The sequence below is a fragment of the Lutjanus erythropterus genome, chromosome 3, assembly GCF_056507025.1.
Source record: "Lutjanus erythropterus isolate fLutEry1 chromosome 3, fLutEry1.hap2, whole genome shotgun sequence".
Taxonomy (NCBI): domain Eukaryota; kingdom Metazoa; phylum Chordata; class Actinopteri; order Lutjaniformes; family Lutjanidae; genus Lutjanus; species Lutjanus erythropterus.
This window is the reverse complement of record NC_139319.1, coordinates 35,577,802-35,591,038: the sequence shown is the minus strand read 5'-3', so window position 1 is coordinate 35,591,038 and position 13,237 is coordinate 35,577,802. Positions and strand designations below refer to the sequence as shown.

At 43.8% G+C, this 13,237-nt stretch overlaps 1 protein-coding gene across 1 annotated transcript in view; it reads left to right on the top strand.

Moving 5' to 3' along the window:
* The window catches only part of LOC146330400 (BCL11 transcription factor A-like), a 46,916-nt gene extending 33,954 nt beyond the window's left edge, over positions 1–12,962 (top strand). Inside the window, exon 3 of the mRNA XM_084715937.1 lies at positions 7,522–12,962. Within this exon, the coding sequence (XP_084572063.1) occupies positions 7,522–9,497 (1,976 nt within the window). The 3' untranslated portion in view covers positions 9,498–12,962. The remainder of the gene's footprint in view (positions 1–7,521) is intronic.
* Positions 12,963–13,237: the final 275 nt, after the last annotated feature.

Below are 13,237 nucleotides of genomic sequence, written 5' to 3'. Positions count from 1 at the left end.
GTAAATCATTTCGCATCTTTTCATGTCAAATCTTGCAATCTTTCATGTCCATCTTTGCACCAAATTTTGGGGAGTAGTATCAACGCGAGTATCAATATGTATCAATAAGCAGTATCAGAACTGATATCCTAACAATCCCCATCCTGAGTGATAACCTTGTGGTATTTGATAATTGTCCTGGTAAGTTTCAGACCCGTTACTCTCCATAAGAGCTGCAACTAATTGTTTTTTTCATTATCGATTACACTGTCCATAAATTATCAGATCAGTTTTGTCAGTTTACTGTCATAGAGAACTAAAGAAGCCAGAATATATATTTACATTGGAGATGCTGAAATGAGAGAATTTGGACATTTTTTTCCTCAATGACTTACTCAAAATGATTAATAGATTATCAAAATAGTTGGCAATTAGTTTAATAATCAACTAATCATTGCAGCTCTGTGAGCTTTTAACTGGGACTTGAGTTTGCTTTGACATACAGTTTGTTTTAGTTGTTTTTTTTTTTTGTGACAGTAAAATGACAGCTGACATATTGGCTTTGTATGATTTTTGTTAGTGCCTCATATTATTCACCAGTTAAGCTGTTGTATATTGGAGCTTTGTGACTGTAATGTGCTCTCTTCAAACCTTCATAGTCTTCATCCATGCGGTGTTTGTGCTGTTCTGTCCAGCTCCCTGCGTGTCTGCGAAGACTGAAGAGGGGGATAGCGAGGAGGTCAGATATGGGGCCCTGTATGCTCCGGTGAAGCCGAATCGCGTCCTGGCAAATGGTATGCAGGCTCATAACGCGCTCCACTCGTCCAATAGCCAGAGACGAAACAGTTTTGACAGTGTCGAATGCCCTGCCCCGGGGGCCTTATCATCCTCCACTGCTTGCCTGCCTCCCTCCCCTGTTTCTCTTCTCCTGATGCTATCTATCTGGAGATTTATGCAGAAATGTGCAGCTAGTCGACCTCCCTGGTCCCCCTCCATCCTTTCTGCAGGGACGCCAGCCTGTCATAAGCTGAGCTATGCAGAGATAGTGAAGCTCAGGCTGCTGGCCTCATGTCTTACGGAGGCTTTCTTGTCTGTGCACTTCAAACAGGGATGATGCTTGTAAGGAAAGACAGCAGATGCTCTCATCTGAGTGCTACAGCCTGCATTTTAGAAAGTAAAGAATGCAAAATGTCTCTTCCATTGCGTTCTATTGTTGTTATACTGAATTCCTCTTTATTCTGTTAGACTCTTCACTAGCCTATTTTACTCTATTCTCGTCCCCTTAAGCTGCAGTTTATTGAGACATATCTTTTCTTTGACAGAACACTTTTCACATTTCCCCTCTGAAGCGTTCTGAGACTCTTTGCCCATCTGGGATATTGCCCGAGTCCAAAAATACTCCTGCTTGATTAAGTCTTCTTATGTACCTGGATATGTGTGCTTAAACTGACACTTGGCAGTTTGCAGTTTCTTTGATTCCACTCCTTTATTTAATACCTCCTCCATTGAGTGTTGGCTTTTGTTGACGGCGGTTTGATCCTGTGAAGTGGATCCCAACTCAATAAATAATCTCTGCGGATGCTTACATAAGCGATGGTCCATTTAATTAGACTGGTTAAGCTTAGAAGCCCAGAGGTCTTTTCACTGTACCATTAGAGCTGGGATGAGAAACAACAGCATGCGGCCTCCCACCGACGCTGGTAAGCAGAGAGCAAATAATGATCTGCATCAGACACGGCTGGCCCAGCCTATTATAAGGTCTGCCGGACCGAGCCGCACCCAAGCACGAAGCTGCCCAGCTGGGCTTAGTCGGGATGGATGAATGGATGGGTAGATGGAGGGATAGAGAGATGGACGGATGGATGGGTGGGTGGATGGTCAGTTCAAACACAGTTCAGCCGAGAAAAGATCAAAGGGAGTAAGGTTACGCGGGGAAACAGACAGCGAAGAGCGATGCTAATTTTGAAATGATTGTAGCAAGTGCATCACATACTAATGTCCACACACACACACACACACACACACACACACATGAATGCATGTATAGATGGACACAGTCATGTGGTCATACTCGCTAACAATGAGCATGCATGCCCATTAAAAGAAACGCATGAAAAAGCACATGTAAAAATAAACACTTCCCCAGCATGCACACACACACACACACACACACACACACACACACACACACACACACACACACACACACACACACACACACTGAATTTGTCTATTGTGTATGGCGCATGCATTCATTGGCCCCTGTGTGGGTGCCATCTGTCCATAAGGGTTTCTTAGTGGCTCAGAGAGACGCCTCGGTTCCACAGTTGCTCTTATCAACTTTCAGGAGAAGTAGAAGGGAAAAGGAAAGGTAAGAAGTGTGAAAGTCTGATTGGAGACAAAGCCACAGCCAGCAGATTACTTAATACTGGGCACAGGCCCTCAAAGACCACCATGCATCTTTATCTGGAGATCTGCCCCCCCCCATGTGTTCATGCCAGCTTGGCTTTTCTTGTCCCAGTCTCTCTCCTGGTCTTTTACTCTCTTAGCTCTCCATTCTTCCTTTTTCTTACTCTTTCTCCTTCTTTTTTCACCTCTCTCTGTGTGTGTAGTGGTTAGTGGTCAGCTTCTCCCAATTGTGTAATGTGTGACTCCAACACCAGCCAGTGTTGCAGCAGGCCCTGGTCCACATCAGACTTGTAAAAAGGCCTGGGATTTAGGCCTGTTCTATTCCCTGGCTGGCTTTCTGTTTAGTAAACCGTATTTCCTGCATCCGGCTTTGTCTCAGGAACAAGTGTTGGTCAAACAAGCCTTTTGTCTGTGGCCAGTGGCTCAGCGCACCACAACGAGTCTGGCCCGGGACAAAGAAGTGAGTGTATGAGCCCTGGTGTGTGTGTCTGTGGCAAAGAAACACAGACAAACAGAGATAGAGAAGTAAGATGGAAGGTCAAGGCCAGCCAGCTGCTCTATCAGGTATTTTCACAATTGCACACAGATGCAGAGATTGATAGACCTTACATAAGACACCCTTCACAAAATCCATGTATGAAATGAGATATGAAATAAAGCTATACACACTCTCAAGAAGTCAAGTCACATGACTTGACTTTGTAATTTATGTTGCAAATTTGAGGACTTGAGACTTGCTTGACAAGATGAAAGACTCAACATGACTTTGACTTAGTGTTTATGATGTGAGACTTTAAATGATTCAAAATGACTTGACTTTTTTATTAAACATTTGCATTTTTCTAGATATGGAGAACTTACTTTTTGGGGTTTTTTTGTTTTGTTTTTTTCAAATCAATTTTCTCAGTTTTTTCTAGTGTACAAACCTGGCACCCTACTAGGGTGAGTACCTACTGTGAGTCAGACTAGGCTGCTTGATTTGTAGTAGGGGTTATCACCACTAACTTGAAGGTTACAACTTTAAACTTGCACATTTGTGACTTACTCCCACCTCTGCAAGACCCCTTAACAAATGATTTTAGTTCATTTGCCAACAACTTTTTTCCCACTCAGGCCTTGAAGTCAGGTGAAAGTCATTTGAAAAATGCAAAAGAAGAGCTCTAATGGTGCCTTGGAGCCTCCACGACTTCCCCACCTTCTTCCTCAACCTGTCCTCTCCTGCTTCACCCTTCACCTCTGTCCAATCCCTGACTGTGAATACCCTAATGACATAAACAGAGTCGTAATCACATTAACGCCAGTTACGGCTGAGGCACTCTTAAGAGGCACTGTATTGACAACCCTTTGTCTTCCCAAGGCACTCACTCCAACACCTATAAACACTTATGAATATTGCCAAAGACCTGCTATTAGCATAATCACTTTTCAGGTGTGTGTGAGTGCTCCTAAGCTAAGGCGACTGATAACTTTGGGAAATGGCCGTGACACGCTGCGTCCCCCTCGTGCCTTCCTCTTCCTTCCTTCTCCTTTTGGAAGACATGCGAGCTAATCCTGTTAGCTCGTTCCTCCATTAGCTAAATGACCAATATCAGTGAGAGCTGCATGGTCACACCAGGACAGACTGAGCCCCACTATCAGGCTTGGTCAAGGACAAAACAAAAAAATATGGAGGTCAAGCCAAGTCTGCAAACTCTCAGATACAAAGTTTCGGGGAGTGCGTACATTAGAGGAATGGTGGATTTGATTGAGAGATGAAAGGAGGGAGAGGCGGTTGATGACAGTTTTTTTCTTAACGCATCATTAACCTGCCAACACTGGGTCAAGGTCATGGTTTTCTTGGCGTCTGTTGTTTTGTTTGTTTGTATTTGTGGCTGAGTTTTGGCTGATGGGATGAAGGGGGAAGGGGCTGGTGTGGTTAGTCCGTGTGTGCGGTGATTGAGGGAGTGTGTGCGTGTGAGACTGGCTTTGGGGGTGGGGTCACTAACAATAGAGCAATCTGCATGAGCAAAGTGTACATGATGCCTCGGCCTCCTAGACTTGCTTTGTCTGGTCATCACTGCTGTCTGGGACGCTGGTGTGTGAATATGGTGTCAGCAGCTACAGGCAACCATATCTGCTGTTTAAGGCGCCATGATTCCCCCCCTGGCCTTGCATCAGTCGGCCTTGTGCTTTTTGCATGAGCCCTGGATCATATTCTCTACCTGATAGCAATGCACTATGTCCATAATGGCCTCCCTCTGCTTTGTGTTGCAATGTGCTGAAATGGCTTTGAAGGAGTTGTTAACCCCCCTTCTCTTCCTTTCACTGTCCTACGTCTCTTCTCCTCTGTGCTCTGCCCCTTTAGTTCTTTATATTTCTCCTTTTTGTGATTATCGTTCTTCCACTTTTCTGCCCCTGATCCTCCTGCCCTCTTCTCTGTCTCCTCTCCCCCAAAGTCCCTTCTTTCAGCCCCTGCCATGAAATGGCAGCTAAGGGGTTGTCAGTGTGGTTTCTCCTCTCTGCTGATCCTATTTCAAAGGGACCTGGAGATCCAGCATTAGCCCGAGCTCTCCTGCTCTCCAGCCCTAACTCTCCACAGACTTAGAGTTAATGGAAGGAGAGAAACAGACGGAAGGAGTGAGAGGGAGCTCTCCTTTATTCCATTAGAGGACATACTCGTTTATAAGATCATCCATCCTCCCTCGCACAGTTCTCTGCTCTTCTTACTAGCACCCCCCCCCCCCCTTCAAGACCGTCAAACGCCTTGTCAAAATGTCTTTTCTCCTTTTCAAAAACTGTCCTTCCATCCCTTTGAGGACAGCTATTAAGGACAATAGTGGGCTTATTTAGATATCTCCTCTGCCGTTGTTGTGAATCTGAGCATGCGTTGGTCTGGATTGTTGATGCCCATCAATATGTCCACTGCCTGGATGGGAATAACAATTATCGTCTCTGCTTGTGGCATGAGCACAGTTTGTCAAATGCCCACAGATGGGCTTGTGATTGCATAGCACAAGACATGCAGGTTTTGGTACATAAGAAAATGAATTGACTACCGGCTTTGAAGTGCTGTGTTGTGGCTCTGGCGCCCTTCAGAAATGTGGTGGGTTGTCATTAGGAATGTCCCCTTCACGCCACACTTCTCTCCCTACTTCCTTTTTTCCCTGCCTCCTTCCCTCACTTCCACGATTAGTGCTTTCTTTCCTCTGACTGACGCGGCTGTGTCTCGGAGGAGAAGAAGACATTCTAGCCACCCCCCCAGCCCCATCTCCCTCCCCCTCTCTCTCGTCCTTCACAATAACAAAAATTCACCTATTTTTCTCCTCTTGCATACACACTCTGCTAACACATTAAGACGGGGTTGAGGGACTGTGTATAGGCTGCAAATCAAAGTAAAGTGAACAGTAGAGGCCAGGTTATTGCAACCGTTTTATGAGTGATATGGGGCTTTTCTATTTAAGCCATAAAAACACACACATAATCAGGAAACATACATATAGCCAAAGCCAATGTAATGGGCACATTTTATTTGTGCTTATGAGAGAGGGAGCAAAAACGTGTATGGGCAAATGGCTTTTTTATGATGGAAAAATTCCATAGTGGGTCAAAGCCCTTTGCAGGTGGCAGCAATTAACTGTAATTTTTGCAGATTGTAATGATCCATAATTTACCAGTATACCCCCCTTCCAACTCTTTTCAGTCAAGAGAAAAAGGTTTGTGTGGAGGTTTGATTGGGTGCACATTTTATGCCGTGTTCTGGTCTTTAAGTGAGATTGTTCGGAGGGGGCCACGGTGGCCGTGGACACATGAGACAGAAAGGAGAACCACAAAACACCAATCTGTTCTGTCTATAGCTCATCCACAACATCCCACTTTTCTCACAGCAGCCGTCCTCTCTTTCTGTCCCTTCTTCACCCCTTTGTCTCTGAGCCACAGCAGGCTTAAAACATGCAAGACTGTCCATCCATCCACCATCTTAGGGATCGCTCATAGTCGCAATCACACACACACGTGGCCTATCTCCCTCTTGTTCTCCCTCTCCAGCACTCTATATAGCCATGGTTTTGGGTTCAGTGTCTGCAAATGACTTCAGAAAAATGCCCTCCAGTGAAAAAAGAAAAAGGAGAAGAAAGGATAAGAAAGCCAAAAGATGAAAGAGGGAGCACATTTGCAAGTGGCGGATGCTTCTTATTTTGCATATCTCTCACTTCTGCTTTCCCCTTCTTCTCCTTTTCTATTCACCTGAGAGGATTTAAATAAATCCATAAAGCATGAAATATCAGAAATAGAAAAGTAATGCATGAAATGCATTTTCATAGGAGCCTCCCCACCCACACACAAACACACATACACAAATTTTCCTTTTGCCTCTTTTCGCTGTCAATGTGTGTTTTTTGTGATAAACGCTGGTACAATTTATTAACATGTGACCTCTTATTCGTATTCAGCATTAATATGCAGCATCAGATACATGTCCCACTTTAGCCAAGCTAATTCTGTAAACATAGCATTGGAGGGGAGATGAGTGTGTTTAACGAGATTAGGCGTGCATTGTCAGGCAAATCTCTGGTCAGCGTGCAAGTGCTATTGAAAGTCAATTATTGTTTGAAATATTCCTATGCCTGCTCAACTGTGTAAATTGTGTATTTTCTGCCTGAGTTATCTCTCATTATTGTTTTATTTATTCTTTTGTTAAGTGTGCACCCACTGGAAGTGAGCGCTAGTTTGAAAAAAATTACAAAATGCATATTTAATCTTTCACATATGATAAAGTTCAGGATATCGTATTTTGTAGTAACAATGTTAAAATGCATTATGCAGTGTGTTAAGATTCAGTCATGCTTAATAATCACAGAGGTAAAAAAGGAAGATTTATTTATTATTTTCATCCAGTTTTGTTGAGCCATTTCAGCATTTTTAAAAAATCTTTCTTAAAGGTTCTACCTAATCACAGTCATTTTGGTCAGATATAATTGGTGATGTGATGGGAAAATATTTTGAAAGTGCTAGAAAAAAAATATAGAAGTGAGCTCATTCAAAAAAATGCGCCAATATAGTTATGGTGTAATATCATTTGCTTTTCAGTTGACAGTTGTTACTTTTGCCCATTTTATCATTTTAACAGTTTGTTTCTCTGTGTCCTTTCTTTGACAGATAAAGATGAACCCAGCAGCTACACCTGCACCACCTGTAAGCAGCCCTTCACCAGTGCCTGGTTCCTGCTCCAGCATGCCCAGAACACCCACGGCTTCCGCATTTATCTGGAGAGCGAACCTGGCAGCCCCCTCACCCCCCGCGTGGCTGCAGCTCCTGGGATGGGGGGTGACTGTGCCTCCTCCCAGCCTCCTCTCCATGCCGTCCACTTGGCTGACGGCAGTCCCTACAGCCTCTTGAGGATGCCGGGCTCTGGCTCTGGCCGGGATTCAGCGTCCACACCTCGTGAGGGCCGTTACCCCCGAACCCCACCACTGTTCAGCCCGCCGCCACGCCACCACCTCAGTCCCGATGACCTGGCCCTGGCAACCCATCATCCCAGCGCCTTTGACAGGGTGATGAGGCTGAACTCAGTGCCACTAGAAGCCCCTCCGAGCATGGACTTTTCTAGGCGTCTGCGTGAGCTGGCTGGGAACGCCACTGGGGCTTCCCCACCTCTCTCTCCTAACAGGCCCAACCCTATGCAACGGCTGCTGCAGCCATTCCAGCCAGGTTCCAAGCCTCCATTTTCAGCTACACCTCCCCTCTCCACCTCTCAGTCACCTTCTGGCTCACGCTCAACCCCCAACGCCGTATCCAGTGCCGTGCAACCAGGCACACCACTCAAGGCAAAGTCTTGTGAGTTCTGCGGGAAGACCTTCAAGTTCCAGAGCAACCTAATCGTTCATCGGCGTAGCCACACTGGGGAAAAGCCATTCAAGTGTCACCTCTGCAACCACGCCTGCACACAGGCGAGCAAACTGAAACGACACATGAAGACGCACTGTCAGAATAAGTCTTCGGTGCTCAACGCGAAATCAGATGACGGCCTCTCGACTGCAAGCTCCCCTGAACCTGGTACCAGTGATCTCATGGGCAGTGCCACAGATGCTCTAAAGTCAGTGGTGGCCAAGTTCAAGAGTGAGAACAATGGTCTGATATCTGAAAATGGAGAAGAAGAGGAGGAGGAGGATGAGGAGGAGGAGGAAGAGGAAGAGGAGGAGGAGGAAGATGAGGAAGAGGAAGAGGAGGAGGGAGAGGAGGAGGAAATGGAGAGTAAGCCTGGAGTTGAAGAAGGAGAGGGAAGGAATGACTATCGTTTCAGTCTGCGGCTAGAAGGGGCCCGCCACCACCAGAACAGCGAGGCCCTTCACCCGCACCGGCGGAGCTTGTCCCGGGAGCCTGGTGACGAGGACTCGGCCATGGAGTCGGACCGAGCAGATGATGGAAACACCACCATCAACGGCCTGGGACCTCTATCCACTGACAGCCTGTCCAGGAAGCTGCTGGGTGGAGGGGTCAGCCCCGGCTCCCTCAGTCCCCTGTCCAAGCGCATCAAGGTGGAGAAGGACCTCGACCCCCCTACGCCCACTATCCCAAACACAGAGAACGTCTACTCCCAGTGGCTAGCTGGCTACGCTGCCTCACGACAACTCAAGGACCCCTTCATCAACTTCACAGGTGGGGACTCTAGACAATCGCCCTTCGCCTCCTCATCTGAGCACTCGTCAGAAAATGGCAGCTTGCGCTTCTCCACTCCGCCCGGCGAGCTGGACGGGGAACGGGCCGCTTCGGGACGCAGCGGCACCGGCAGTGGGGCCAGCACTCCCCACGGGAACGGCAGGCCGAGCTCCAAGGACGGCCGCCGCAGTGACACCTGTGAGTTTTGTGGCAAGGTGTTCAAGAACTGCAGCAACTTGACAGTGCACCGACGCAGTCACACTGGAGAGCGGCCCTACAAGTGTGAGCTGTGCAGCTATGCGTGCGCCCAGAGCTCAAAGCTCACCCGCCACATGAAGACCCACGGACAGATGGGCAAGGACGTGTACAAATGTGAAATCTGCCACATGCCTTTCAGTGTATACAGCACTCTGGAGAAACACATGAAGAAGTGGCACAGCGACCGCCCTCTGGCTAATGACATTAAGACTGAGTAGGCAAAGAGCAGCACGCTGGCAGCTCTCTCTCTGTCTCAGCTCCCCTGGCTAAAAAGTGACCCTGGCTAACTAGCCAATAAATGAGGGGAAAGGACAACAGGGTTAGACACCAGTACACGGTACAGCCCTGTTATCACCCCCGACTGGAAGAAGCTGAATGCATGATCCATCAATGGGGCAATACTATTGCATCAAACGCAAAACTTTTTGAGCCTTTCTATTGTGCAATAATTTACACGGTTTGTATTTTTTGTAACTGGACAGCATGCTCGGTGTGTTTTGGCTACTTAGAGAGAAAATTGTCCTCGGCTGGTGGGTTTGGTCGTACATGTGTTGCTGTTGATACTTTTGATTTCTTCAACGTAAAAAAAAAAAAAGTTAGTTATGAGAACCCATGCTGCATACAGTACATACTGTTTTACATATCATGTACAGTTTTGTGTTCAAACATAGTGGACAGTGTCATATTATCAAAACATCAAGACAAGCAGGGTCACACTTAAAAACTGATCTTTGTGAAAGATTTTCCATGCAACATTGAGATAAGAGATATATATAGTATATAAAAATTGGGCTGCCTATGAAATGCTAGGCACTAACGCCATTAGATATTTCTTTGACAAACAGCAATGAAATTAAAAATATGGTGTGAAATGACAACAAAGAGTGCCTTGGATATTTTACCTGCATTAGTTAATCCTCCTTTTTGCTATAAGCTTGGAGTTTCAGCTAGAGAAGATTACAGGACATTTTTGTGCACATGTGAAACAAGCAGGTCCTTGCATCAAGCACCTGTACGACCCTGTCGTTTCGTGACTTAGCAGAGCGTAAGGAACCAGCTGAAACAAAAACGAAAAAAAAAAAAGATTACGTGTATCTCTGGTAAATCATTTATCTGCCTGACTCATGTATATTGTTATTCTCCAGATTATGATTCTGTTTACTGGCATGTTACATGCTAAAAAAAGGAGTAGGAGTTTGGTGTGTAGACTTTTGGTTTAGGAGTTTATGTTTTCCGGTACGTGTGTACCATACTGAGAGGGTAGTCTGACGAGTTGTTTTAACCAACGTAAAGCTCTTAATTTTCCAGAGTGTTTATTTTCTTTGAAAATTAAAAGTTTGCAGGTTTTTTTGTAAGTAGCACAGAATTATGTTTCTTCAGTGTCAGCAAGCAGGCAGTGTAGCCAGCAGCCATTTGAAGACCACAGAGTGGGTTTTAGTTGTTCTAAGCCAGACAGATTTTTGGGTGGTGGGGGGCTTTGGGTGGGTGTTGGGGAGTTAGGGTAGCAGGTGGGGAGTAGGTTGACCAGGTGTCTCTACAATTCAAATGTTTATGTCCTTATAGCGCTTATTCTCTTTACCGCATTAGATCTTAGAAATCCTTAAGTAATCTGAAACCTTTTTTTATTAACTCACATTGGAAACGATCTTAAATGAAAGTCCAAATCAAAAGGAAAGAATCTGAATTTAGTAAAAACTTTTTTCCCAACAAATTATCCCTTCCACACACGTTTTTAAGAGTAAAATTTTTTCACATTTTGTGTTCTTTTCAGTTGACATGCTCGAGACCTCATTGTGGTAGTTTTATTGTTTATCTCCATCCCCTGTCATTGTTGATGATATAGCACTTGTCACTCTGCCTTGGATTCTGTATCTGTCTCTCTAATCGGAGGTACAGTTGGTTGAGTATAAAATGAGGACCAGATTTCAGATCTGGGACTAACCTACGTGCACTGTTCAATTTTCCCAGTTTACAGTCGGACGCTCAAGGGAAAACTTGCTCTTATGCTGACAGATTAGTGTGGTGTCATTGCTTTGCATTAAAAACAAAAAAAAAAGGAAAAAAAAAGTTGAGTTGAACTAGAAACTGTTGCCAGCCATGTCTCCTCCTGACAGCTAAACACCCATTTGGCTTTCAGGGGAATCAATGCAGGAACCGCCATAGAAATATCCTGCTTCATACCAACTATAGAAATATACTGCTCAGTACAGAAAGATAAAAATTCTACAAATTTGATTTAAAAGATAAGTAAATTGTGTTGTTGAGTTTTTAAAGTAACACTTCAATATCTTTAGGGGAGAACCTTATTTAAATTTTGTTTAATTTTTTTTTTATTGTTTATTGTTGTTTCTCTTTTCTGTCTTGGGGACATCCAGGACTTGATCACTATGTAATGAATTGTAATGAACATGTCTCTCATCTTTTTTGCCTTTACTATACACAAGTCTTCAGGTTGAACAAAAATTTGCATTGGGGAGAGATTTATGATATATAAATATATAGAGAGAACTTAAAACACATAGGAAAATGCACACTCATGTAAGTTCCTATGTTCAAAACACATTTATGGTCTACTTTTTTCCTGTATTTAGAATGGTATTTGAAATTAATGTTCACTTAGTGTAGGCACTTATAGTATTTATGTTGGAGCCTGTATTTTTAACTGTTTTGCCTGTACTCTTTAAAGGTTTCAATGTACCCTTTTTTCTGTAGTGAAAAAAATCCCAACAAGCTGCCACCGTATATTTTCTTAATTTGGCAGGATAATATAGTGTGAATAATTTGTATGCTTGAAAATAAGTATGTTTTTGAAAAAGAAAATGTTGTGGTGTTCCCCAAGGGTGAGAGGTCATGTGATGGCCTTGTCAGGCAGTCCCGCTGGAGTGACCACAATGAGGTAAAAACAGGTGGTTGTACATATCTTTTTAGTTTGTTTTATATATTTTTTTTCTCCTGCCATTTTATATGCAGTAATACAAGCTATTGTTGGGTTTTCTCGGTAGCCAACTTTTTACTATCCTTGAACATGTACCACCTGATAACATTCCAGCTGTTTTTGAAAAAGACCTTTTGTCATATGCAATCAATTCAACATCAATCTGAAAAGCATTTTTTCTTTTTGCTACAGTTCTTTTTTGTTTTGTTATTTTGAATTTTTTTTTTTCATTGCCAAAAGAACCATGGTGCTTTATAATTTAATATGGTACATCTCATATGCAAGGCATATTCTAAATATAATGGAAATCCTAGAAAGACAAAAGTTTGGTACATGTTATCATTGCTGATGGTTTTGAGGTACATTTGAGTTTTCAGCCTGATTTCATCCTGTGTTCTGTTTTTACTCTCAAGCTATTTGTTCTGAACTGAACTTGAAGTTGACCTACGGCATTGGTCGACATTATTTATTATGACTATACACACACACACACACGCTCTGTTCAGAACAGAGTCACTGCGAAACAAATCAGTTCATTTATCTCCCTCCAGATGAATTGTGATGGCTTAATTTTTCTATTTGATGACCAAAGGTCATTGACCAACATTCATGAGTTCTTGCTCGACTTACAGATTTTGTTGTTGTTATTTTTCAGTTACGGAGATGCCACTCTATTTTCAGCTGTTGTCTGCATTATTCTCTTCACTCAGCCATTTTGTCTTGAAAAAAATAAAAAGTATTACATACATATCTGAATTTGGTGCTTTTGTTTTTTGTTGTGGTCATCTGCATACTCACAGTCTAATTAAAAACCACTATGAGACCATACAGACTAGAAAGAACCACCAGAACACACCAGCTGGTCATGAAATAGTCAGATAATAGATGTGTACACCTGGAGAGGAACTGCCAGTGTTTTTTGTGACATCATGATTTTCAATAAACATGGACGTAGTAAAGAGCAAGAAGGTGGAGGAGTGAATGGGTGGGAAGGAAAATTGCCAGGAAAATTAGTGGAAATGT